Source organism: Lolium perenne, chromosome 1 (genome assembly GCF_019359855.2).
Source record: "Lolium perenne isolate Kyuss_39 chromosome 1, Kyuss_2.0, whole genome shotgun sequence".
In the NCBI taxonomy this organism is placed as follows: domain Eukaryota; kingdom Viridiplantae; phylum Streptophyta; class Magnoliopsida; order Poales; family Poaceae; genus Lolium; species Lolium perenne.
Window position 1 is genome coordinate 135,168,357 of NC_067244.2, and position 26,023 is coordinate 135,194,379.

At 45.8% G+C, this 26,023-nt stretch overlaps 2 protein-coding genes and 1 long non-coding RNA gene across 3 annotated transcripts; 2 read left to right on the plus strand and 1 right to left on the minus strand.

Annotated features, from left to right (window-relative positions):
• Positions 1-643: 643 nt before the first annotated feature.
• Positions 644-2,242, plus strand: LOC139831851 (uncharacterized). The gene is made up of 2 exons (XR_011746157.1): positions 644-1,105; positions 2,049-2,242. It is a non-coding gene; the product is annotated as an uncharacterized lncRNA (long non-coding RNA).
• Positions 2,243-7,429: 5,187 nt separating this feature from the next.
• LOC139830489 (uncharacterized) lies at positions 7,430-17,260 on the plus strand. The gene is made up of 2 exons (XM_071818697.1): positions 7,430-8,168; positions 9,112-17,260. The coding sequence occupies exon 2, from the start codon at positions 12,885-12,887 to the stop codon at positions 14,508-14,510; it is 1,626 nt and encodes a 541-aa protein (XP_071674798.1). The 5' UTR covers positions 7,430-8,168; positions 9,112-12,884; the 3' UTR covers positions 14,511-17,260.
• A 2,692-nt stretch (positions 17,261-19,952) lies between these two features.
• On the minus strand, positions 19,953-20,907 carry LOC127305506 (non-specific lipid-transfer protein 2P-like). Its single transcript, XM_051335938.2, has one exon. The coding sequence runs from the start codon at positions 20,354-20,356 to the stop codon at positions 20,036-20,038; it is 321 nt and encodes a 106-aa protein (XP_051191898.1). The 5' UTR covers positions 20,357-20,907; the 3' UTR covers positions 19,953-20,035.
• Between the last annotated feature and the right edge of the window lie 5,116 nt (positions 20,908-26,023).

Here is a 26,023-nt window from a genome sequence, read left to right on the forward strand (position 1 = left end):
ATCGACACCAGCTCAGAATAGCGGCAGCACCTGCACCACCACCTTACGTTGATCCCAACTCCAACGGAGCGGTCTCGATGATTCAGAAAGGCAGGCCATCCAATAGAGCTCAGAAAATAATCTCGCGACAGGTGTTCATGGCAGAGAAAATGCCTCCACCAACGGTTGAGTACCTTAATTGGTCAGGGCAAGACATTGGCTTCACAATAGCGGATCATCCACAGGAAGTTCCTCGACCAGGACAGTCAGCACTTGTAACATCCATGTTTTGCTAAACCCTAATTAGGAGTTGTTTGTGCATCATGAGCATCATATAAAATGCATTAGGAAAAAAAAATTTGTGTTTAAAAAAATAAAGTGGAAACCTTAAATTCCAAAATTCTACCTCTATTTGAAATGTTTCAAACATTCAAAATCTTATTATGTGGTATTTATGAATTGTTCAAAGAATGCCACATAATACTTGTACCAAGTTTGGAGGGTCTCTGGGTTTTCAAAAATAGTCCAAAACAGCAAAATATAAGTGATTTTAACCCTGTTTTTAAATTTCCAGAGAAACCCCAAAACCTAGGGGGTTATGGACAAATTAGCCCTTGTCTTCTACCTACAGACAAGCAGAGAGCTGCCTGGCAGCGCTCTGGCCGTCGATCCCGGCCGCGATGCGCGCCGCCGCTCGCCGCCCCTGGGCGAGGATAAGGCCGTCGAAGCCCTCCCCCTCGTCCCTATCTTCCCCCTCTCTCGCGCGCCCCTCTCTTAGGCTCTGCTCGCGCTCGCGACCAAACCCTGGCCGCCGGCAGTCACCGCTTCGCGCCGCCACTACCGGCCACCCCGCGCCCATCTGAGCATGCCAAGAGCTCCGCATCGCCGCCAGCAACCTCCCCGTCGAAGGAATCGTCTGGGGAGCGCTCGAATCACCGCCGCCGAGTCCGTCTTCCTCGCGACCGACGAAGCTCCCGGCGACCGCCGACTCGCCATGCGGCCTCCTCCGACCCCGCCGCTTAGCCCTTCACGCTCCTGGTGAGCAGGGCTTCCTCCCGAGCCTCTCTGTACTCTCTCTCGTTGAGGTACAGATGGATGTGACCACGCCATGTTCAGAACCATCGTGGTATGGAAGATTTTTACTTTGCCTGATTGCTGTTGTACTTTTCCATACATGGTTCTGGAACAATTTCGTTTGTAAGCCTAGAAGCACACACACGTTCTGAGTTTGTAGGCACATATGCTCCAGTTTATAGTTTTGGTCAGAGGTGGAATACGGTTCAGGTTTATGTGTGTACCTATGCAACCAATTCCTTTTTGTCTAGGAAATACGTATCAGGTTCATAGTGTTGTCATGACATCTAGCACAGGTTTTGTAAAAAGTCATGCTAACTAGCCACCAATCCTTTTTCCTGTGAGCTATCTATGGCATTTACTAGCTGATAGTGCCATACATTTGAGTGATGTTTAAAACAAGTGCAGTACTGAATATGGGTCTCTAAAAATGCAGTGATACATACTCTGATTTTTACACATGAGGTAGCCTTGCTGTGAGTTTAGATCGAGTCATAGGTCAGTTTAGTTCTAGTTGCAGGCCTGCACTAATGTACTTTGGTTGAGCCTGTCAAGCCCAGTCCAGGCTGAACAGGTCATCTGCACAAACCTGAGCTGAAAAGAACTCCTAGTTTTTGTTCTTCTTGGAAAAATCGTTTTCATATTTCCAGAAATTTCAGGAAAAGTGCAACTGTATAAGATTCGTAACTAATTCATACTTTATCCGAAAATTACAAACTAGATATCAAAATGTTCACAAAAACAAGATCTATATGTTGATATCATTTTCATGCATACTTAAGAAAGTTGAACCCTGTCCTTAATAGAAGAACAAATGAACCCTTATCTTTAATATGCGGGGTTTATGGAATTGCAAAGTATTATGCATTCCAACCCTATCAAAATTGATGAGCATGTTATAGGATCACTTTCATTACTATTAACATGTCATATCATCATCTTTGTATGCGCATTGCATCGATGCCATGTGTTGATTGTTATTTCTCTATTTCTAGTATTTGCTTCTTCGCGACCGATAGAACACGTGACCAAGACGATGAAGGACGACAACACCGAAGATCAATACTTGTCCACCGACGAACAAGTCAAGCATGGGATCTCCGAAGATCCACATTGGTTTGTCAGGGACAAAGGCAAGCCCTAGCCTGGTTCATATATGTTTTTGAAATGCTTTTACTTCTGGTTCCTACATATTGCACACAATTCAACTGTCTTTTATCGATAGGTAGAGTTATCCTATCTATTGCATGTTCCACCCTTGTAGTCTCAAATACCTGATCCACTGCTCCTAGCATAACTAGGTTGGGCATGTGTGCGTCGCTAGAGCCTTTATCTATTTATGCTTAGCCATGCTTAGTTTGTTACGCTGCTACTCCGGTCTTCGGACTGGAGCCATACAATGAAATGAAACTAGTATGACAGGTTGACGTGGTAAGTATAAAGATGTTGTTAAATATGATTAAAGGCTCAGACGAGAGGCCACATTGGGATGTGGTGGGTTGTTTCGTTTCTGCCGACCCTAGGAACCGAGTTCTCGCCTCTTGAACCAAGACTGAGCGTACAACCACGCGAGGCCCTATTATGGTACCCTCTCGACTCACTAACTTGCCTAGTAGATTCCATGAGTCACATAGTTTGCGCGTTATTTGGACATATGCATGAAAACGTTTGTGAAAAGGTGCATGGCATACAGGTAGGTAAGCGTGGCCGAGGTGGCTTGGGTTAGAGTCCCTGGTGAAACCCACCTCGCCTCACATCGTTAAGGACCGACTTCGGGACTTGACCCGTTACGGCAGAACAATCCTTAGCGCGTGACTCATGGTCTCGGCGACAGCAAGGTAAAGGTCGTGGTCAACCACCCTCTGCCGGCTTTCCAAGGAAGAGAGCTCAAACGTTGGCACTAAGAGTCGGTTGGCGCGTGTGGGTAAAGTTGTGCACCCCTGCAGGGTTAAATCTTTTCGAAAAGCCGTGTCCACGGTTACGGACGACTTGGGAATGGATTCTGTGATCATAGATAACTTGAACCTCATCGTAAAACTTGGCAATCAATGTGTGTTTACGGATACCTTCTCCGGGTGTTGAGGGGGTGGTCCGAGGATAGTGGTTCGAGATGATGAAGTTTGGTGGATACAATATGATGATCAATAGATCTAGAGATATCGCTCTCTTATCCCCTTTTAAAGGTTCTGAGTAGTCGAGCTTCTCCTCTCCCTTGTCTTACAAAGGAAAACTGGCTTTACGCAAAAGAAGCTCTACAGAAACCCCGCATACCCGCTTTGCTAAAAGGTTGTACTAAGTCTTGCTGAGTCCCTGTACTCAGCTTTGCATGCTTTTGTTTCAGAAGAAGTTGCTCCGTCAGATGGTGGTTTCTAGTCGACATCGACGAGTAGCTTGGGGTTCCCAGGTGGCAGCCTGGAATCTATGGGCTGGGACGTCGCCGTTATGCTCCTGGCCTCTTAGGCCTTTTGCTATCTTGCTATGTCTAATAGCATAACTTCGCTTCCGTTGATTGATGTATGTCGTGTCGTTGACCTCTGCTTGTATGCTTTGGTTCTTCGCTCAGTTATGAGCTTGTATTACTTTTGAGTCGTAGAGTCACTGTTGTGTTACCGATTCTCTCACTGTAGTCTCTCGAGCTCTAGGTTAGGCTTATGTCAGACGAAGATCTGGTATTTGTCTAACCCTGATCCCGGGGGTGCCACAGGTTTTGGTATCAGAGCAGGACTGCCTGTAGGAAGCCCTTTCTACTGGTCGATGTTGAGTCTAGTGTTTGTGAAAACTATTTGAAAGCTAAAAATATTTGCGAAAATCTGATTAGGCTTCTTTTTACGTCTTATCTGGTATCGCTCTAATTCTAAGGTGCCTTACCTTGTGTTGATTTGAAAATTTTCCTATCGTTTCTAGTCTTTCAAACTTAGGTGCCTCGAAGGCATGTCGTTCCTAAACCAGTTGACCTAGTGCAGAGTTCTCTAGAGTCGAGTGTGTTCTGTGCATCCTCCTTGTTTTGTTTTAATAGAGAGATTTCTTTCCACCATGATCTCTCCATTTTGTGGGTTCCACATCATTCTGTTCTAGGCTTCGAGGTTTCCTTTTGCCTTGTATGTCTCCTTTTTATTTTCTTGGGTACTTCGGAAGCTATGCAATGCTTCTGGAAGCAACATTGTGATCACTACCTCGTAGTGTCCTCCGTGTCACTCGTTTAGTGGTTACCCTTTTCTCGGGTTTTAACCCTTGGACTTGAACCGAAGGTCCCCGATTGTGCTGGATTCAAGTGTTTGAATCTTAGTACATGAAGCTGACCTTTAACCCAAGATCCATGCCATTGAACACTAGTGTTAATGTTCATACATTACACCAGGATGGCTAAATTCAAATCAAGCTAGCCATCAAGCTTGTGGTTATTGTCGTGTTAAACTGCGGCAATAAAGGTCATCCTCTTACAGTAGCTATCGCAGAGGTTCTTTCATCGAACCATATGGATCACGACAAGAGTGCTCTTTGTGAGTCTCGCATCTATGTCTGTGACTCTACCACACCTCCCTTTTCAGCATGAGTTTCACAAATGTGTTATCTTCTGCATCTACCTCTCAGGAATTCTTATCATGATCGTGTTCTTCCTCTTTAGTTGCTTTTCGACCTTTATCTTTAGTTAGTAGTCAAGTTGCAAATGTGCATTGATGTCTCCAGTGCATATTACTCTTGTGGTTCTTCAAGACATTCCACTTAGTATGTCAGGAGAAACAAACTCCAGTACCTTGTCCATTTCAAAGACTTGGTCAAAGTGTTGTAATCCGCAGATTAAGAGGCCTCTTTAGCTTCTATTCTGTTCTACCTTAGAGTATCACCCTCTTCCATATCATGAGGTGGTGTTGTGTATCACGGCCTTATTGATTAAGTGATGCTCTTACCTATCTTTACTCGCCCTTCCTCCAAGCTGATCGTGCTTAGGAATGTTGGGGTGTTTGTATTGATGTGGCTATCTAAGATTCTTAGCAGTTATTATTGCTTTGAAATCCAAGGACGTTTGTGTCATTCTTAGCATGATTGGTTCGCCAATTACTAAGCGAAGTTTGATTGTGCTGCCAAGTCCATTTGTTCAGGCGCACCATTTTGGTCAAAGAGTTAAGTTAAGCTCTCAAGACCACATCGGTTGCTTTGTAAAGCAAGATCCCCTCTTGAATTCAGTGATATATCGGTGGCTCGTGATATTCTGGATGTCTTTTCTAGAAGTATCGACATGTTGTCACATGACCGTGTTATCGCGTTCATGAGTAAGTTAGTTCTGTGAACTACTCCTTTCTCCAAGAACCGTGCTGGATAACCCTTGACTAGTTGGTTAAGCTTAATCAACAACTTGGAAAGTTGAAAGACAAAAGCTCTATCCAACTTTGTTCCTTCATCAAGGGATGTCTAGTGATGTTTGTGTTGAAGTCAGAAAGTATCTCCTTTGCGGATATGCTATCTTCCCCATATTTGATTTGAGCCTTGGGCTATCGTCAAATCAAACTCAGTTCCAAGGACTATCTTGATGATGTTTATACTCATGGTGTCTCGTATGAGTATACCTTCATGTCCTTTGGACTGACCAATACTTCTGCCTTGTTCATATGAGTCCCTCATATTGGAGTATCTTGATAAGTTTGTCATTGAGCCCATCAATGACATTCTTATTTCCTCCATGTCTAAAGAGGTTCACATTGAACAAGTGGCACTAATATTGGAAACTTTTGAGAACCATCTTTGTGTTATCATGAAGTAGGTGTTCTGGATGTTGGAAGTGACCTTCTCTGGTTCACGTGCATTTGCTGAAAGATGTCGTCGTGGATCTGAGTCGAATTCCCTTTGTTTTCCTCGGGAATCATCGCAAGCCGGTCAGGCATGTGCGAAGTATTCTTGAGATGGAAGGTTGTTGCCTCCATTTGCTTGAAAAGTTCCTTGTGCACACTAAGCCACTAACCGGTTTGTTCAATATCTTCTACGATGTCCCCACCAGGACTCAATTGTGTTACATTGTAAGTTCATATGGACGCAATTGCCATCGTAGTTGTAACCACATGTATTACGCAATCTAGCTCAAATCCTTTGGAGCTTGACATTATAGTCTATATCTTGAGAATCTAGCAACTTTACCTTTGTGGTAGTTGTTGCAATTTCTATTCGTATATTCTGAGTCTGAAATATCTTTACACCTAACCTAAGCTGAATCTCAAGCGGCAATGATGGTTAGTGTTTCTCAAGGATTTTTGACATAGGTCTCTTTGTAAATCTGACAAGGTTGATGTCGTGGTTAACACAATTAGTCGGAAGGCCTAATGCCATAATCTCTTGAATCATCAAGAATAACCACTCTCCATAAGGATCTTGTGCGACTTATTCTAGGAGTTGCCCTTATGATGTCTTTTCAATTCCGAAGTTTGACCTTCATTTGATGACCTATTGAAGGCTAGTCAATAGCCTAATATTGGTGTCTAGAACATCAAGGAGAACATTATAAGCAGAGTTGCTAAATGTCTTTCGGTCAATCCCTCGAAATCATTTCCTTGGTGACAACAACTTTGTCCGGAGAAATTTCACTCCCGGTGATCTTTGCTATGTCGATCGATAATGATTTTCCCCTTCCTTTGGCTTATACTTGAAGTTCTTTTTAATTCACACGTTGTGTGAATTCGTCAGTCATCTAGGCCCCAACCTTTTGAGTAGACTCTAATCATTTCATGTCCTATGCCAAAAAAAAGTGACTATGATTCTTAAGTCCAAAGTTGCCTTGGTTGGATAATGATTTGTGCTTCTGCGGGTCACCCTTCCATGCCTCGTCATAGTATCAAAGGCAGTTTAACTCATCGCTACCTTGTCCTTTGTGTTCTTGTCAAGCGTGGAGCAATTGTCTACCAAAAATTTGAAACTTCTTTTGTCTCTTCCGTTACCTTAATGTGTTTCATGTTTGTTAGCTCAAGAGTTGTTTTTAGATAATCCTCCCATGAGTTACCCATGAGATATTCGATCTTCCTGAAGATCCATCGTTCCAGAGTTATTCCCTCTTTCCTTTAGATGCAGTTGAGCAACAATCTCAAGGGAAGAAAATGAAGCGCTTCATTCATGGTGTTGTGGATCGCTTCATTCATGGTGTCATGGATCAACTTCATCAACAAAGAAGATCGGTGTGGTATCAACAAGCTCGTTGAAGACCGTGGTAGTTCTTGTTACCTTCTCTTTTCCTACCTTAGGAATCTCGGGGACGAGATTCTTGTAAGGGGTGTAGAGTTGTAACATCCATGTTTTGCTAAACCCTAATTAGGAGTTGTTTGTGCATCATGAGCATCATATAAAATGCATTAGGAAAAAAAAAAATTGTGTTTAAAAAAATAAAGTGGAAACCTTAAATTCCAAAATTCTACCTCTATTTGAAATGTTTCAAACATTCAAAATCTTATTATGTGGTATTTATGAATTGTTCAAAGAATGCCACATAATACTTGTACCAAGTTTGGAGGGTCTCTGGGTTTTCAAAAATAGTCCAAAACAGCAAAATATAAGTGATTTTAACCCTGTTTTTAAAATTCCAGAGAAACCCCAAAACCTAGGGGGTTATGGACAAATTAGCCCTTGTCTTCTACCTACAGACAAGCAGAGAGCTGCCTGGCAGCGCTCTGGCCGTCGATCCCGGCCGCGATGCGCGCCGCCGCTCACCGCCCCTGGGCGAGGATAAGGCGGTCGAAGCCCTCCCCCTCGTCCCTATCTTCCCCCTCTCTCGCGCGCCCCTCTCTTAGGCTCTGCTCGCGCTCGCGACCAAACCCTGGCCGCCGGCAGTCACCGCTTCGCGCCGCCACTACCGGCCACCCCGCGCCCATCTGAGCATGCCAAGAGCTCCGCATCGCCGCCAGCAACCTCCCCGTCGAAGGAATCATCCGGGGAGCGCTCGAATCACCGCCGCCGAGTCCGTCTTCCTCGCGACCGACGAAGCTCCCGGCGACCGCCGACTCGCCATGCGGCCTCCTCCGACCCCGCCGCTTAGCCCTTCACGCTCCTGGTGAGCAGGGCTTCCTCCCGAGCCTCTCTGTACTCTCTCTCGTTGAGGTACAGATGGATGTGACCATGCCATGTTCAGAACCATCGTGGTATGGAAGATTTTTACTTTGCCTGATTGCTGTTGTACTTTTCCATACATGGTTCTGGAACAATTTCGTTTGTAAGCCTAGAAGCACACACACGTTCTGAGTTTGTAGGCACATATGCTCCAGTTTATAGTTTTGGTCAGAGGTGGAATACGGTTCAGGTTTATGTGTGTACCTATGCAACCAATTCCTTTTTGTCTAGGAAATACGTATCAGGTTCATAGTGTTGTCATGACATCTAGCACAGGTTTTGTAAAAAGTCATGCTAACTAGCCACCAATCCTTTTTCCTGTGAGCTATCTATGGCATTTACTAGCTGATAGTGCCATACATTTGAGTGATGTTTAAAACAAGTGCAGTACTGAATATGGGTCTCTAAAAATGCAGTGATACATACTCTGATTTTTACACATGAGGTAGCCTTGCTGTGAGTTTAGATCGAGTCATAGGTCAGTTTAGTTCTAGTTGCAGGCCTGTACTAATGTACTTTGGTTGAGCCTGTGAAGCCCAGTCCAGGCTGAACAGGTCATCTGCACAAACCTGAGCTGAAAAGAACTCCTAGTTTTTGTTCTTCTTGGAAAAATCGTTTTCATATTTCCAGAAATTTCAGGAAAAGTGCAACTGTATAAGATTCGTAACTAATTCATACTTTATCCGAAAATTACAAACTAGATATCAAAATGTTCACAAAAACAAGATCTATATGTTGATATCATTTTCATGCATACTTAAGAAAGTTGAACCCTGTCCTTAATAGAAGAACAAATGAACCCTTATCTTTAATATGCGGGGTTTATGGAATTGCAAAGTATTATGCATTCCAACCCTATCAAAATTGATGAGCATGTTATAGGATCACTTTCATTACTATTAACATGTCATATCATCATCTTTGTATGCGCATTGCATCGATGCCATGTGTTGATTGTTATTTCTCTATTTCTAGTATTTGCTTCTTCGCGACCGATAGAACACGTGACCAAGACGATGAAGGACGACAACACCGAAGATCAATACTTGTCCACCGACGAACAAGTCAAGCATGGGATCTCCGAAGATCCACATTGGTTTGTCAGGGACAAAGGCAAGCCCTAGCCTGGTTCATATATGTTTTTGAAATGGTTTTACTTCTGGTTCCTATATATTGCACACGATTCAACTGTCTTTTATCGATAGGTAGAGTTATCCTATCTATTGCATGTTCCACCCTTGTAGCCTCAAATACCTGATCCACTGCTCCTAGCATAACTAGGTTGGGCATGTGTGCGTCGCTAGAGCCTTTATCTCTTTATGCTTAGCCATGCTTAGTTTGTTACGCTGCTACTCCGGTCTTCGGACTGGAGCCATACAATGAAATGAAACTAGTATGACAGGTTGACGTGGTAAGTATAAAGATGTTGTTAAATATGATTAAAGGCTCAGACGAGAGGCCACATTGGGATGTGGTGGGTTGTTTCGTTTCTGCCGACCCTAGGAACCGAGTTCTCGCCTCTTGAACCAAGACTGAGCGTACAACCACGCGAGGCCCTATTATGGTACCCTCTCGACTCACTAACTTGCCTAGTAGATTCCATGAGTCACATAGTTTGCGCGTTATTTGGACATATGCATGAAAACGTTTGTGAAAAGGTGCATGGCATACAGGTAGGTAAGCGTGGCCGAGGTGGCTTGGGTTAGAGTCCCTGGTGAAACCCACCTCGCCTCACATCGTTAAGGACCGACTTCGGGACTTGACCCGTTACGGCGGAACAATCCTTAGCGCGTGACTCATGGTCTCGGCGACAGCAAGGTAAAGGTCGTGGTCAACCACCCTCTGCCGGCTTTCCAAGGAAGAGAGCTCAAACGTTGGCACTAAGAGTCGGTTGGCGCGTGTGGGTAAAGTTGTGCACCCCTGCAGGGTTAAATCTTTTCGAAAAGCCGTGTCCACGGTTACGGACGACTTGGGAATGGATTCTGTAATCATAGATAACTTGAACCTCATCGTAAAACTTGGCAATCAATGTGTATTTACGGATACCTTCTCCGGGTGTTGAGGGGGTGGTCCGAGGATAGTGGTTCGAGATGATGAAGTTTGGTGGATACAATATGATGATCAATAGAGATAGAGATATCGCTCTCTTATCCCCTTTTAAAGGTTCTGAGTAGTCGAGCTTCTCCTCTCCCTTGTCTTACAAAGGAAAATTGGCTTTACGCAAAAGAAGCTCTACAGAAAGCCCGCATACCCGCTTTGCTAAAAGGTTGTACTAAGTCTTGCTGAGTCCCTGTACTCAGCTTTGCATGCTTTTGTTTCAGAAGAAGTTGCTCCGTCAGATGGTGGTTTCTAGTCGACATCGACGAGTAGCTTGGGGTTCCCAGGTGGCAGCCTGGAATCTATGGGCTGGGACGTCGCCGTTATGCTCCTGGCCTCTTAGGCCTTTTGCTATCTTGCTATGTCTAATAGCATAACTTCGCTTCCGTTGATTGATGTATGTCAGGTCAGTGACCTCTGCTTGTATGCTTTGGTTCTTCGCTCAGTTATGAGCTTGTATTACTTTTGAGTCGTAGAGTCACTGTTGTGTTACCGATTCTCTCACTGTAGTCTCTCGAGCTCTAGGTTAGGCTTATGTCAGACGAAGATCTGGTATTTGTCTAACCCTGATCCCGGGGGTGCCACAGCACTTATCTTACCAGCAGTAATCGTAGGATTCGACGTATCTCGAGTATTCATAGATGGAGGCAGCAGTTTAAACCTTATGTATGCAGATACACTGAGGAAGATGAACATATCTCTAGCAAATCTAAAACCAACTGACACACGCTTCCACGGCATCACACCAGAGAAACCAAGTTACCCATTGGGGAAGATCAATCTCGACGTCCAGTTTGGGACCCGAGAAAACTACAGAATAGAGAGGCTCGAATTTGAAGTCGTAGATTTCCCATCACAGTATCACGCTTTGTTGGGACGACCAGCATATGCCAGGTTTATGGCGGTACCACATTACACGTACCTGTTATGGAGGATGCCTGGACCTAAGGGGCCAATCACAGTCAAAGGAAGCTTCGCGCTAGCCGATAAGTGTGACAAGGATTTTCATCAACTATCAGAAACCTTCGGGATGCAAGCAGAGTACATGGCGTCAAGGCTCACAGCTGATTATGATGTGCTTCCAGATGTAGGAAGGCCCAACAAAGAATCAACCTTTAACACTGAGAAAAATTCTAAGGAGATGCAGATTCACCCGACAGATCCAAAAAAGACGACGTCCATTGCGACAGACATGGACCTCGCATAGGAAAGCGCGCTCGTCGAGTTCCTCCGTGAGCACTGGAAAACCTTCGCATGGTGTCCAGCTGGCATGCCAGGAGTACCCAGGGAACTTGCCGAGCACCACCTAAACTTGGACCCACTAGCGAGACCAATAAAACAACCTTTGCGGCGTTTTTCGGAGCCAAACCGCAAAGCTATGTGGTCAGAGATTGATCGACTGAGAGAAGCTGGTTTCATCAAGGAGCTGCATACAGAGGCCACGTGGGTAGCAAACCCAGTGCTAGTGCCGAAGAAAAACACTAAAGTCCTTCGCATGTGTGTCGACTTTACGTGTCTCAATAAACATTGTCCAAAGGATAACTTTCCCCTCCCAAGGATCGATCAAATTATCGACTCCACGGCAGGATGTGAACGTCTTTCCTTCCTGGATGCATATTCTGGTTATAACCAGATCAGATTGAAAGAAGAGGACGAGGTCAAAACAGCGTTCATCACACCCTATGGAGTGTTTTGTTATAGAACAATGCCTTTTGGTCTGAAAAACGCGAGAGCAACGTACCAGAGGATGATGGAGAAGTGTCTAGCAACACAGATCGGGAAAAACGTACAAGTCTACATTGACGATGTCGTGATAACTTCAAAAAAGGGGACAACGCTAATCGAGGACCTGAAAGAAACTTTCGACAACCTCGACAAGTTTTGCCTCAAGTTGAACCCAACAAAGTGTTCTTTCGGCGTCCCTGCAGGAGAACTTATTGGGTTCCTAGTTTCAGCGAGAGGGATTGAAGCTAATCCCGAAAAAATCGAAGCTATTGTAACAATGAGAAAGCCAACAAAGTTGAAAGAAATACAACAGCTAACGGGGCGAGTCGCACTTTAAGCAGATTTGTCGCCAGGCTAGGAGAAAAGGCGTTACCGTCCTACACTTTAATCAAGCAAGGAGAGAAATTCCAGTGGAACAAAGAGGCAGATAGAGCCTTCGAGGATTTAAAGCACACAATTTCGACACCACCAATCTTGGTGGCGCCGAAAGAGAAGGAACCCCTCTTGTTATACATTGCAGCCACACCTCAGGTGGTCAGCACGGCGTTAGTTGTCGAAAGAGAAGAAGAAGGAAAACTCCATGGGGTGCAAAGGCCGGTATATTTCATTAGTGAAGTTTTATCGCTTTCAAAACAGCGGTACCCGCAGTACCAGAAGCTAGCATATGGAGTGTTCACAACCGCAAGAAAATTGCGCCACAATTTTTCGGAACACCCGATAATAGTGGTCAATGAAGCACCTCTATCAAATATACTGAACAATCCAGAAGCTACAGGTCGTGTATCCCTTTGGGGAATAGAACTTTCCCCTCGGGATATCACGTATGAAAAAAAAAAGCAATAAAGTCGCAAATTCTGCCAGATTTCATCGCAGAGTGGACGGAGCTGCAAAATACAGGACCCCCAGATTTATCGAGAAGTTGGACTATGAACTTTGACGGGTCCAAGAGGGTAGAAGGGGCTGGTGCAGGTGTAATACTTATATCACCAGAAGGCGACAAACTAAAGTATGTCCTATGGATGACGTTCCCAAACGCATCTAACAACGAAGCAGAGTACGAAGCCCTCATACACGGGATGAAGATGGCCAAAGCTTGTGGTGCAACCCGGTTAAAAATCTTTGGCGACTCACAGTTGGTAGCTCAGCAAGTCATGAACCAATGTGATGCAGTCAATGACAGCATGGTGGCATACAAGGAAGTGTACAACGAGCTCGAGAAGTTATTTGATGGATGCGAAGTAAATCATATTAGCAGGCTGAGCAATGATGAAGCCGACGTTCTCGCAAACATCGGGTCGCAGTGCCTCGCGATTCCGCCAGGTGTGTTTTGGGAAGAAATAACCGAGAGATCCGCCAAACCAAAGAAGGCGCAGAAGAAGGGAAAGGAGGAGAAAACTTCGACGGCTCTCAAAGAAGCACCAGAAGAAGAGGAGGACCAGGAGCTGGTGATGATGGTGGAGATCCCATGGATGCAAGCTTACATATCATATATCTTAAGGAAAGAAATACCCGACCATCCAGTTGAAGCAAGGCGAGTTATTCGACGATCCAAAGCCTTTACAGTGGTCAAAGGGGAGTTATACAAGCGTAGTATTTCAGGCGTGCTCCAAAGGTGCGTCACACCCGAAGAAGGAAGGATAATCTTAAAGGATGTACAAGAGGGAATATGTGGTCATCATGCGAGCAGTCGAGCTATTGCGGCCAAAGTTTTTCGGTCTGGATTTTACTGGTTGACAGCAATCGAGGATGCGAAGGAAATAGTAAAAACCTGTGACGCGTGCCAGAGATTCGCCGCAAAACCCCACTCTCCAGCAGCAGAGCTGATGCCAATACCATTGTCTTGGCCCTTTTCCCAATGGGGTCTCGATATGGTGGGAAAATTACACAAGGCCTCGCCAGGAGGATACGAGTATATGCTTGTTGTTATCGACAAATTCACCAAGTGGATAGAAGCAAAGCCGATAAATTCACCAGATGCAGCGTCAGCAATAAAATTCGTGAAGAGCATTGTTTTTCGATTTGGAGTACCTCATAGCATCGTCACAGACAATGGCAGTAACTTCACGTCCAAGGAATTCAAGGCATACTGTGCAGAAGTAGGCATCAAATTGCACTTCGCGTCAGTTGGGCACCCGCAAACCAATGGTCAAGTCGAGAAAGCCAATGGTATCATCTGCAACGGTATTAAGAAGCGCCTGCTAGGACCGCTTGAAAAGGCTCGACATACCTGGCCAGAAGAGTTACCAAGTGTTTTGTGGAGTATTCGAACAACACCAAATACGGCGACACAAGAAACTCCGTTCTTTCTAGTCCATGGAGCTGAGGCAGTACTACCGATCGAAATAGAGCATGATTCCCCAAGAGTCACGGAGTATGATGCAGAAACTTCAAGAAGAGCATTAGAGGACGATGTAGATGCACTTGATGAAGCTCGAGACGAAGTACTATCACGGGTCACCAAGTACCAGCAAGACCTGAAAAATTACCACAGTCGACGACTGCGGCCAAGATCCTTTCAGGTCGGAGATTTAGTCCTACGGCTCAATCAGTAGAGTACTGAAAAACTCGAGTCGCCATGGCTGGGCCCTTACATCGTCACAGAAGTAATCGAAGGAGGAGCATACAGGATCAAGGACAAGAAGACAGGGGTTCCAGAGAAAAATCCCTGGAACGTGGCGCAACTCAGGAGGTTCTACGCTTAGAGTCGAAATATAGTCCTCCTTTGTAAAAATACAATGTACTGAAACGCCCGCGAGTTTTCAGACGCACTCTTTTCCTTTTCAGGGCACCGAGTGGGGCTGAAAAGGTTTTTAATGAGGCGGGCTCGCGGTGCTGCAATATAGTAAAAGATATTGATGACATACATCTTTTTCGTCGACAGGCTCGGGGGCTCATAACCCACGACAGCAAAATACATATATTCTCGCAAAAACAGTAAATTCTTCGAGATGAAAAAATAGTATAAGCTTCGGCCAAAGGCTTGGGGGCTTCGCAATATAGATTACACTTCACAATATAGACAACTTCATCAATACAAAGAATTCGATGAAAAATATAGACATAATTTTTCGCAATATAGTACAACTCAGTCAATGCCTAATATACTATCTATGGATAGACCTTTGTTATTTGCAGCAGTTGTCTTATGATCAGCATAGCTCCCTTTGACAAAGAATTCAGAATCCATCCGAAGAAGTTCATCCATCATTTCTTCGGCTATAGGAGTCACAACGTCATTGATTTCATCGACGTTACTTTTTCGCTTAGATTTCTTGGCCATGCACTTGGAGACAATCTTCGTCAGATCTAATTTTGGATGGCAGATCTGTATCATGATCATGGCGAATCTTGCTCCAGCAGTCAACTGAGCTCGTACAAAGTTATGGATACGAGGGGCATCCCGAAACTTTTCCATCAAACCGAGAAGAGTATCGGGAGCCTCATCTCGAGGGAACATAGTCTTGTAAACAAGGGACAATGTTCTAGTGCAGAAATCAAGGAATTCGCGAACCTAACAGGCGCGGTCTTGAAACCTAACAATCTATCGGGTCCGTTCTGGAGTGGCCCAGAATAGAGAACCATGGTCAAGAGAAAGGTTAACGAGGAGATTCGTCCTTACGTTCACCCTTTCATCTTCAGCAGCAGCGTCGAGAAAAAACCTATTGGGCGACAGAACGAGAAATTCAAAAAAGGATACAACAAAAAGATAGAAGAAGTTCTGGGTTGAAAAAGCATACCTGACATATCCACACTAGCTTCATTCATTAGTTCGAGCATACTATTCTCTCGAGTGGTTGCCTTTTCAGCTTCAGAAACGGCAGCTTCCTTGGCAGCTATGGCTTCTCGAGCTTGTTGAAGGGCAATTTTTTTCTTTTTCGGATGCCTTGCGGGACTATTCCATCATCACAAGTGTTTGCTTCTTCGCATGTTGAAGCTGCTGACGAAGTTCTTTCAAGTCTTGCGATAAAGTTTTACTCGAGGAATCTTCATCAGGGTCACTAGTCACCAGCGCTTTCTTCGAGCGGGGAGAAGTGGGCAAAACATCGGAAGGAGCAGGAGTTGGAGTACAGTTATCAAACGTCAACTGAAAGAAAAGGCTCGACATCAATCATCAAACAAGATAGATTTCCATTGATTTTTTGAGTGCTTACAAGATATTACAATGGAGAAAGCCCTAACAAACTAGTGTGGTAAGCGTCGCCAAAGATGCTTTGGCGACAGCATCAAAAGAAACAAGAAAAGAAAGAAAGGGTGGTCTACTTGACCTCCGGCTTGGATGCGCTTGGGGCAGGAGTTGGTTTATCGCCAAGATAGGCGAGGATTGGCTTTGAGGAAGGTTTGGCAGCTCTAATGAGAGATTGCCACTTCTTCGTTTCCATCTGCCCTATGTCGCCAACCTTGGTCCAGTCGACATTTTGCTTGCTATCAACAATCAGCGCGATGGTGCCCTCTACGCCAACCTTCAGGCCTTCTTGGCGAAGTTTAAGCCCAAGATCTTCCGGCACGTTGAAGCTTTTGGCAAGAGCAACAAAAGTGTCGGGCTCCTCTTTCTTCGGGAAGAAGTAGGGGAAAAGCTTCGACAGACCTGTTTCAGCATCAGCAAGGCCTTCGCGTGCTTCATCCCCATGAATTTCGAGAAGGCTCAGCGCGTCGAGAAGCTCGTCGCCTTCAGGACCATCCACCACGTACTCCTGATGAGTTCTCCCTGAAAATAAGTAAAGGGTAGTTCGTCAATAAGGAATGCTTGGAAAATGTGAAGTAACCCGAGGATATGCACAAGGATTCGAGTACTTACTAACAAAAAGTCGACTCTGTGATTCCAAGCGATTGAGGATCTTTTCCTCTCGAGCAGTTTGCTCAGCTATTTTGTCGCTCAAGGTAGTTTCGGCGTCATGAAGCCTCTTCCGAAGATCTTCAATACCAGCAGCATCTGCCTTGGCCTTTTCAGCATCTGCCTTGGCCTTGTTAGCATCTGCTTCGGCCTTCTTACGAGCCTTTTCACTTTGCTCCAATTTTTGAGCAAGTGTATCGGCACGTTTGTTGGCTTCCGCCAGTTTTTCTGCCAAAATAGTCAAAACCAGTCAAAAAACACGACAAGAAAGGAGTGAGAAATCATGGGTTAAGAGAAGCAGAAAAATATTACCTTCAACTTTGCTAGCATATTCACGGTACCCGACGAATTGGGGACCGAAGCGGATGAATTCTTTCATCAAAGGTTGATAAAGAAAGATAAAGAAAGAAGGCATCAATATAGTCAAAAGTTCGACATCGCAAAGGAAAAAACAAGCAAACAATAAAAAAAAGAGTCGACAGCATCGGAGAGTACTCAAGGACTTACATCATCCAAAAGAGGAGTCAAGGAACTACTCAATCGTAGTATTCATAGTCATCATTTGTGCTCATGTTTAGCACCTATACTCCATGTGAGAGAGTTTTCATGTTTTACTAGTATAACTATGTGGGGAATTTACACTATAGCACTTGGGTTGTATATTGCAATGATGAGCTTCCTCAAAAGTGCTCTAGGTCTTCGTGAGCAACCAAGTTGGATGCACCCCCACTACTTCCATTGGAGAGCTTTCATACACATATAGCTCTATGCGCATCCGTTCCATGTCAATCACTACTCCTTACATAGCTTCGATTATAAGACTTCCTCTTGTCTAATGATCACTTATAGCTTTGTGAGACTTTCTTCCATTGGCCTTCCAAACCCCCATTAATGTTCTTTTTGCCATAACATCCTGGTGCCAATACCAAATGCCTGCGCTCACCGGTTGAGTAGGCTTCGAAACAGTTGATTCATGACGTTCATGTTTATTTTTACTTGACTGAATCCTTCTATGTTGTGAAAATTTACTTGATTCTTGAAATGAAGGATATAACTTCTACGCTGGATACTTAAAACATCTTTAATGAACTTTGTACGGTTTCATGTCTTTAAAGAAATAGTTCATGAAAACTTTTAGCTTGTTCGGAGGAACCCAGGCAGGACGAGCAGCCGGAAAGGGAGCACTAACAGGTGCAAAGTAGCCGATCCAGGGGTGTTGATCGAGACGCGCCGCGGCCGACAGCCACCAGCCTGACCACGACCATAGCCGCGTCCACCACTGGGCGCATGCGACGTCCCGCCAGACGGACCGGAGGAGGAGGAGCCTTTCCCGTCGAGGAGCTACAGGGTCAGATCACGCTCGTCGAGAGGACGGCCGATGGCCGCCATGTCGTCGGCGATGCCCTGCAGTTTGCTGGTGTAGGTGGCGATGGACATGTCGCCGTGGGGGCAGTTGAGGAGCGCTTTGCTCAGGTACATGTAGCGGGAGGTCTGGTTGTCGTAGAAGAACCGGTGGAGACGCGAGCAGGTGTTGTAGGCGAGCCCATCCGTAGACGCGATGAGGCGATGGAGATCATCGGGGAGGGTTGCCATGAACCATAGAGAGATTTGTATGTCGACAACACACCAGTCGTCATCGGGACCGCTCGGAGCGGCGCCCTCGGTGACATGATCCATGGCTTTGTACATGGTGAGAAGAAATATGAAGATCTGTCGCCACTTTGAGAAATTTTTCCCCGTGGAAGTCACCTTGAATTGGATGTAGTTGGTGATGTGGACATTGAGAATAGCTGGGGATGGGTGGGAGGCTGGCGCAGGTGGAGGAGCCGCGCCGGAGTTGGCGTTGAGCGGCATGTGCTCGTAGAGATTGCCCAGAGAGAGGGTGTCGCCGTTGTTGGGAGTGGGTGGGGCTCGGGGCATGTTTGGGCGTTGTTGGAGAGGAGTGCGAGGATCAAAGTCGAGGGGAGGGATGGTGGTTGCGGCGGCGCCAGAAGAAGAGGACATCGCCGCCGAGGTAGAAGAGGAGGTAGCCATGGCTTTGATACCAAGCAGAATAGACGCACGATGTGCGTGAGATCCTATCTAGGTGGAGCACTACCATGAGCTAGACTAGATGGTTACAGTGATACAAACGGTAACATAAGATGACCGTGACAACAATAGTGTTCAACAGTGAGGAGAGAGGGAAAGGGTGAGTGATGTTGGAGCAGTTCTGGATCAAGCACGGCGACGATGATCCCCCTTGGTGGCGTCACGTGGAGACGAGGCGGCGGAGTCAGGTTGAAAAGTAGGGGCAAACGTGATCTAGGTCGTGAGAGGCAGTTTATTTTTCCACGGGACGAAGCATGGGGCAATCGTGATCTAGGTCGTGCGATTTTATTTTCCACGGGATGAAGCCTCGTGAACAGAAGAGGGCGTCAATTACGGGAGGGGAGAATGGATGAATCTAAACCATGGGATGTAGACAGATGAAGGGCCGGGATTCTATTTTCCAACACAGGTTTGTGCCTTTATAAGTAGTAGAGATAGAGATAGAGATAGAGATAGAGATAGAGATAGAGATAGATTGTGTCAACCTTTTTCATATTTGTTAGTTTTATTGTTTCAAACTTTTGGATTTTTCATATTATTTTAAAACCATTGAGAAAAGGCTAATTGATGACACTTGGAGGCCCACACCTCATCACTGGCTTATGGACCAAAGCTATTAAATTTGCTGTTAAGCAGGTTAATCTCTGTTCTAGATCCTATGGAGTTCCCTCCATGGAAGGCTGAAGATCTCACAACTTGAACTTGAGGTCCATCGTGTAAATTAGTCTAAGCCCTTGTTTGGATCCAATCATTTGAGGCTGAAATCAAAAAATTCAATTGTCATCTTGAAAATAATTTATTTAGCACGGAATTAGTCATCGCACATTTCAAGATAAAATAAATATACACCTTAATAAATAAAGCTTTACATAATACCGTTATGTTACTTCGCACTACAGAGCCAGTAACAAGGCTAGTAATATATGCATGACAATAATCTTTTTTTACTTCCCACTATGAGGGGCCTAATTGATCAATTCCACTTTCACGGACTTGTTTTACTTGAATGATTGAATCGATCAACACACGCACGCAGTCATGTAAATTAAGCGACATAATCGATCAACACACATACACACACCCGCGCAAACAATATTTTTATTCTCACAGATACAATAGCACGCAGTATGTGTGATGTATCTACACACCATGTTTCTACCGCGGACAGGTGGGGAGGGTGATGCCGCAGGAGTCAAGAGTCTTGCGGGCGTTGGGGCTGTTGATGTAGTCGGAGTAGTTCGGGTCCTTCGCGTACTGGCAGAAGCACCCTTCCTGCGCCTTGAGGTTCGAGCAGCACGAGTCCGACGGCGGCGTCCCGCCGATGATCGCCGGCCCGCAGTCGATCAGCTTCCCCACGTCGCACTCCTGGTCCGCCGCCGACGCCATCGTCCTCGCCGCCGCCGCCGGCGATGGCGTCACCATCATCACCGCCACCACCACCGCCACCACCGCGCACATCGCCACCGCCCTAGCCATGGTCTTCTGCAAAGAAATCGTCGAGATCAAGACTCGAGTGTGACTCTGAGATGGATGCGACTGCAATTGGTGGCACACTGAGGGAAGCGAAGGGCGTTGCTCGTATTTATAGGCCGGGAGAGCGGGCGCGAGGCAATGCGTGCTGCGTGAGTCGTGTAGTTTTGCATGCACTGGCGTTGCTGAACTGGAGTATTGGGCATACGCGGACCTCACGCGTGCTTTGCGCCAGCAAATTCTTTGGCAGCTATTGATATGGTGCCATTTTTTACTACGTGTTAATGTGCGCAATTAAGTTGTATAGTTGATGAGGAGAATTGGGTATCCATGGACAACTAGCTACGGCTACAGTACACCCTGTGATTTCGGACGGTTTGCGAAGCACAATTAATCCTCATGAAGTAGTATGGCTGGCTGGATGTTTAGCTGGCGTGTACTAGACTAAGTTTTGTTTTTTCATCCGTCAGTTTTTTTTTTTTGCCTTAGGGCACCGGTAACTCCGGCTTCGACGGAATCTCGGTCTTTTACTATCGGAGAAATTTCGAATGAATTTTGAATTCATTTTTTTCAAATTGGAAGAAATGTATTTTTACCCTATGATGTATGCAAAGAAGGCGGCGTCTCCGTGGTTAGTTGAATCCGTGCTATCACCATGGTGCTTGGTTCGAATCCGGCAAAAAATTAAATGAGTGGTGGAATTCAACTCAAAGTTTGTTTTAGTGTTAATTTCTTTTACCAGAGGGCATTGAACTGGAAATCTTGGTCTTCTACCATCCTAGAAATTCTAAATGAAATTTGAATTTAGTTTTTTTCCTAGCTAAAAGTAGTGGGAACTATGGAAGGACTAGCCACTACATCGTTCGATATACCATGGATATTTGCATGACGATTAATCAAGTTTTGACCATTTAATTTTATCCGATTTGGTTTACAATAGCGATATTTCTCAGGGTTGAACGAAAAGTATGGTTAACGTTTGGCTGCAGAAAATTTTTAGAGAAAAAAATCAGTACTAGATTACTGCTTAATTGTGTAAAAAAAATCTACCCAAATTTAAACCAGGGAACAAAACTAGAGGTTTTATGTTCCATCTCATGTGGTCTTTGGTCCTTTCAGCAAAACATTACACAATAGGACACAATCTTCTACACAATTAAGCAACCATCAATTTCATGCCGATTCAGGGAGAAGCGTTAGCAGCGACGCGCCATCGACACAGTTTGGAGGTTGAAGACAAAGGACATCTCAAAGATTTTGTTGTAATTTCCATTTTTGTTGGGGTGTTTTGTATTGTTCGATGTTTCTCTTAATTCCAAGGTTCTATTCGCAAACAGAATCCTCACGACTGGGTTGGCTTTCTTGCCCATTTCCTTATGTAAAAGATTTTTCTTTACATCTATTTGGGAAATATGTATGTGGTTTCGGCCGAAGATTTTCAGCCTTAACAGCTCAACATCTCTTATTCAACGATCCATAGGATCCGAGGAAGTGGATAGCTGCCTGGACACCAAATCTGATAAGAGGGTTGGTTAGCCCCGCACGACCCAGCCCTAGCCCCCACCACACCCCTCCTCCCGCCGCCGCCGCCGGTGGCGCCGCCGGGCAAAGCCTCGGTGGCGTGGCGCCGGCGGGGGGTCTTCCTCTGCTGCGCCGGGAAGCGCCCGGCCTAGTCTTCGCATGGTGTTCTGGGACGGCGTCGAGATGGTGGAGGCGACGTTGCGCCGGAATAAGGATGCTGGAGCTCGATCCCCATCTCGGCAAGGCCACTTGTGGCGGCATCGGCGAGCTGCTGGCTGGTTTCCTCTCAGATCTGCGGATCGGGGGAGGGTGGATTCCCCGGGCACGGTCGAATTTCGATCCTGCCGTGGAGTTTGCGGAGTCTGTTCTGGAGTCGGAGGAGTGCTGATGCTGTTGCCTTCTCCTCGGCCGGCCGTGGTGGCGAGGGAGAGGAAGGATATGGCGCTAGTGCCTTCCTTTTTAGGGTTTGTATTCTTCTGGTGGCTTACGGCTGTCATGTTCTGCAGCTTCTTCCGGCCGGCCTTGGTGGCGAGGGGAGGAGGCGGTTCGACGTGGCGGCGGCAAAATCGGCCAGATGGTCGGGAGAAAGACCCTTCTTCCTCCTTGTCGGTATGATTTGCTGCTGCTATTCTTCTTCTTCCTCGGCACTGATGCTGGAGGGAGTTCCTGGTTTGCCTGGGCGGATGGCCCGGCCGCGGTGCTGGACCAGTCGGTTGACTCGAGTTCCCTTCCTTCCGGAAGGGACACTTTTCGCGGTACTCAAAGCCAAAGATGGCGACGGCTGCTGCAGGCGTGTTGGATTGGTGTCCATGCTTTCTCGGCGCTGGTGTCAAGGAAGGAGGAAGCAGCGTGGTGGCAATTACACCGTGGTCGAAGATGAGGACCTGCTTGAGCTTCGTTGTAGTTCTTTCTGCTGCAGGGGTCTTCTCTCAAGTTTATGGGATGATGACACAGGGCTCCGGAGATCTTCATGGGTTATGGTGGTCTTAGGGTGTTCTAGGTGTTCTTGGTCCTTTGTGTTTTTGTTTCTCTGTACTTGTAAGGGTCAACAAATTTGTATCTTTCCGTGATATAAATGCAGAGAAATTCTCAAAAAAAAAAAAAAAAAACGATCCATAGGATCCCCTGGCTGACCCAATATGTCTAGACTGACCGAAATTAGTGACTCGTGTCTTTTTTATGAAGCAACAGGATTCTACTACAAGCTTTATTGATCAAAATACTGGTACTACATTGTCAATTAACAGCGGAATTATAAAACCAGGAAGATCCTTAAACCAAACATTTGCTTGAGTTCCGCACTCTTTTCATCTTTTGCTCACACAGTTTGCATCCTTAGGACAACTTCAAAATCAACTCAAGAAAAAGTAGTCGCCTAGATTCAAATATCTTCGATAGTTGAGGGTCAGTCGCAGTAGCTGTAGAGAGCCTCCTTCGGAGTCTGTATCAGCTCCAGACAATCTGATCGAATGATTAACTTGTTGCATCCTAGCTGATTTGCATGTAGAGACCATAGCGTCTAGGCAATGCTTGAGTGGTTCCTGCAACGAAGGCAAAATCAACGTTATGATTAGTAGCTGCCAGAAAATTACCTGTACACTTCTATTATTGCGTCCTTCCGCTGACCTGGGCCAAATACGGCATCAACATTAACAGTAACATAAAAAAAAACATTAACAGTAACGTAGCCTTCCCTTGCCTTTGCCTAGTAGCTTTTCTTCTTCTTCTTGATTAACATTAGCAGAGACCATAGCTTGTAGCCAATGTTTGACAGAGACCATAGCGTGTAGCCAATGTTTGATTCTCGGATGGAATTTTGCACTAATACTTGGATTAGAATAACAAGGTGAGAAACAGATGATCCACTGTATGTACCATGCTGTTGTGATTATAATTTCTCTGAAATCTGCAAAATTCTTCTCCGGGGGTAGAACAAATCAAGGACTGCACTACTCTGTAAACCAGCTTCTTCAATAACTTCCATAGACACATTTTCATCCATATTTCTTTTGCTCCCTCGAAATAGGCTTTCGCCCCGCTTTATAAATAAAGCAACCACATCCATACAGAATTCAGAAACAACACAACAAGCACACACCACACACCAACAGTCTGTTGGGGCAATAGCACAACATGCCTACACGAACGAGAAAAGCGATACAAGACCCCACAGAGGAGGGCCACTCAGAGGCTAGACGACGTACAAATGTGACGGGCTGCCGCAAGAAGATCCTCCAACATGCCGTCCAGGCGCTCCTTGTCCCGCTGCCTACAAAGCGGGTACCACTGCTGCAACAAAGCCAAGAAAGAGTAGAGAGAGTCAGAAGCGCGTCGAGGTAAGATACGCTCCATGACCATCTTATTGCGCATAGTCCACAGCGTCCAGGTCAAGGCCGCGAACAATAACCAGAAGAGGCGTCTCCTTCTTACCGGTGTTGTTCGCATGAGCCTCAATGAACTCTCCGAGGGCTGAGGCCTACCACTCAGGCCCCAGCGCCTCCTGGAGGAAGCACCAAACGAAACGGGCCGCGGGGCACGAAAACATGATGTGTGTCATCGTCTCCGGGATCGCTCACAATGGACAAAGCCCGTTGCCCGGCCCGCGCCTCTTCGCCACCTCCACCCCAGAGGGGAGGCGATCTCTAAGCAACTGCCATAAGAAAATCTTCGTCTTAAGCGGGATGGGTGCTTTGAACAGAGGGGTGATACGTCTCCGACGTATCAATAATTTCTTATGTTCCATGCCACATTATTGATGATATCTACATGTTTTATGCATACTTTGTCATATTTATGCATTTTCCGGCACTAACCTATTAACGAGATGCCGAAGAGCCAGTTGCTGTTTTCTGCTGTTTTTGGTTTCAGAAATCCTAGTAAGGAAATATTCTCGGAATTGGACGAAATCAACGCCCAGGGGCCTATTTTCACACGAAGCTTCCAGAAGACCGAAGATGATACGAAGTGGGGCCACGAGGTGGCCAGACACCAGGGCGGCGCGGCCTGGCCCTTGGCCGCGCCGGCCTGTCGTGTGGGGCCCTCGTGTGGCCCCCTGACCTATCTCCTCCGCCTACTTATAGCCTTCGTCGCGAAACCCCCAGTACCGAGAGCCACGATACGGAAAACCTTCCAGAGACGCCGCCGCCAATCCCATCTCGGGGGATTCAGGAGATCGCCTCCGGCACCCTGCCGGAGAGGGGAATCATCTCACGGAGGACTCTTCACCGCCATGGTCGCCTCCGGAGTGATGAGTGAGTAGTTCACCCCTGGACTATGGGTCCATAGCGTAGCTAGATGGTCGTCTTCTCCTAATTGTGCTTCATTGTCGGATCTTGTGAGCTGCCTAACATGATCAAGATCATCTATCTGTAATGCTATATGTTGTGTTTGTTGGGATCCGATGGATAGAGAATACTATGTTATGTTGATTTATACCTATGTGTTGTTTATGATCTTGCATGCTCTCCGTTATTAGTAGGGGCTCTGGCCAAGTTTTTGCTAGTAACTCCAAGAGGGAGTATTTATGCTCGATAGTGGGTTCATGCCTCCATTAAATCTGGGACAGTTACAGAAAGTTCTAAGGTTGTGGATGTGCTGTTGCCACTAGGGATAAAACATTGATGCTATGTCCGAGGATGTAGTTATTGATTACATTACGCACCATACTTAATGCAATTGTCTGTTGTTTGCAACTTAATACTGGAAGGGGTTCGGATGATAACCTGAAGGTGGACTTTTTAGGCATAGATGCATGCTGGATAGTGGTCTATGTACTTTGTCGTAATGCCCAATTAAATCTCACTATACTCATCATATCATGTATGTGCATGGTCATGCCCTCTCTATTTGTCAATTGCCCAACTGTAATTTGTTCACCCAACATGCTATTTATCTTATGGGAGAGACGCCTCTAGTGAACTGTGGACCCCGGTCCATTCTTTTACATCGAATTCAATCTACTGCAATACTTGTTCTACTGTTTTCTGCAAACAATCATCATCCACACTATACATCTAATCCTTTGTTACAGCAAGCCGGTGAGATTGACAACCTCACTATTTCGTTGGGGCAAAGTACTTTGGTTGTGTTGTGCAGGTTCCACGTTGGCGCCGGAATCCCTGGTGTTGCGCCGCACTACATCTCGCCGCCATC

Coding starts and splice junctions, on each gene's coding strand:
- LOC139830489 (XM_071818697.1), top strand. CDS start 12,885: ATGAACTTTGACGGGTCCAAGAGGGTAGAAGGGGCTGGTGCAGGTGTA.
- LOC127305506 (XM_051335938.2), bottom strand. CDS start 20,356: ATGGCTAGGGCGGTGGCGATGTGCGCGGTGGTGGCGGTGGTGGTGGCG.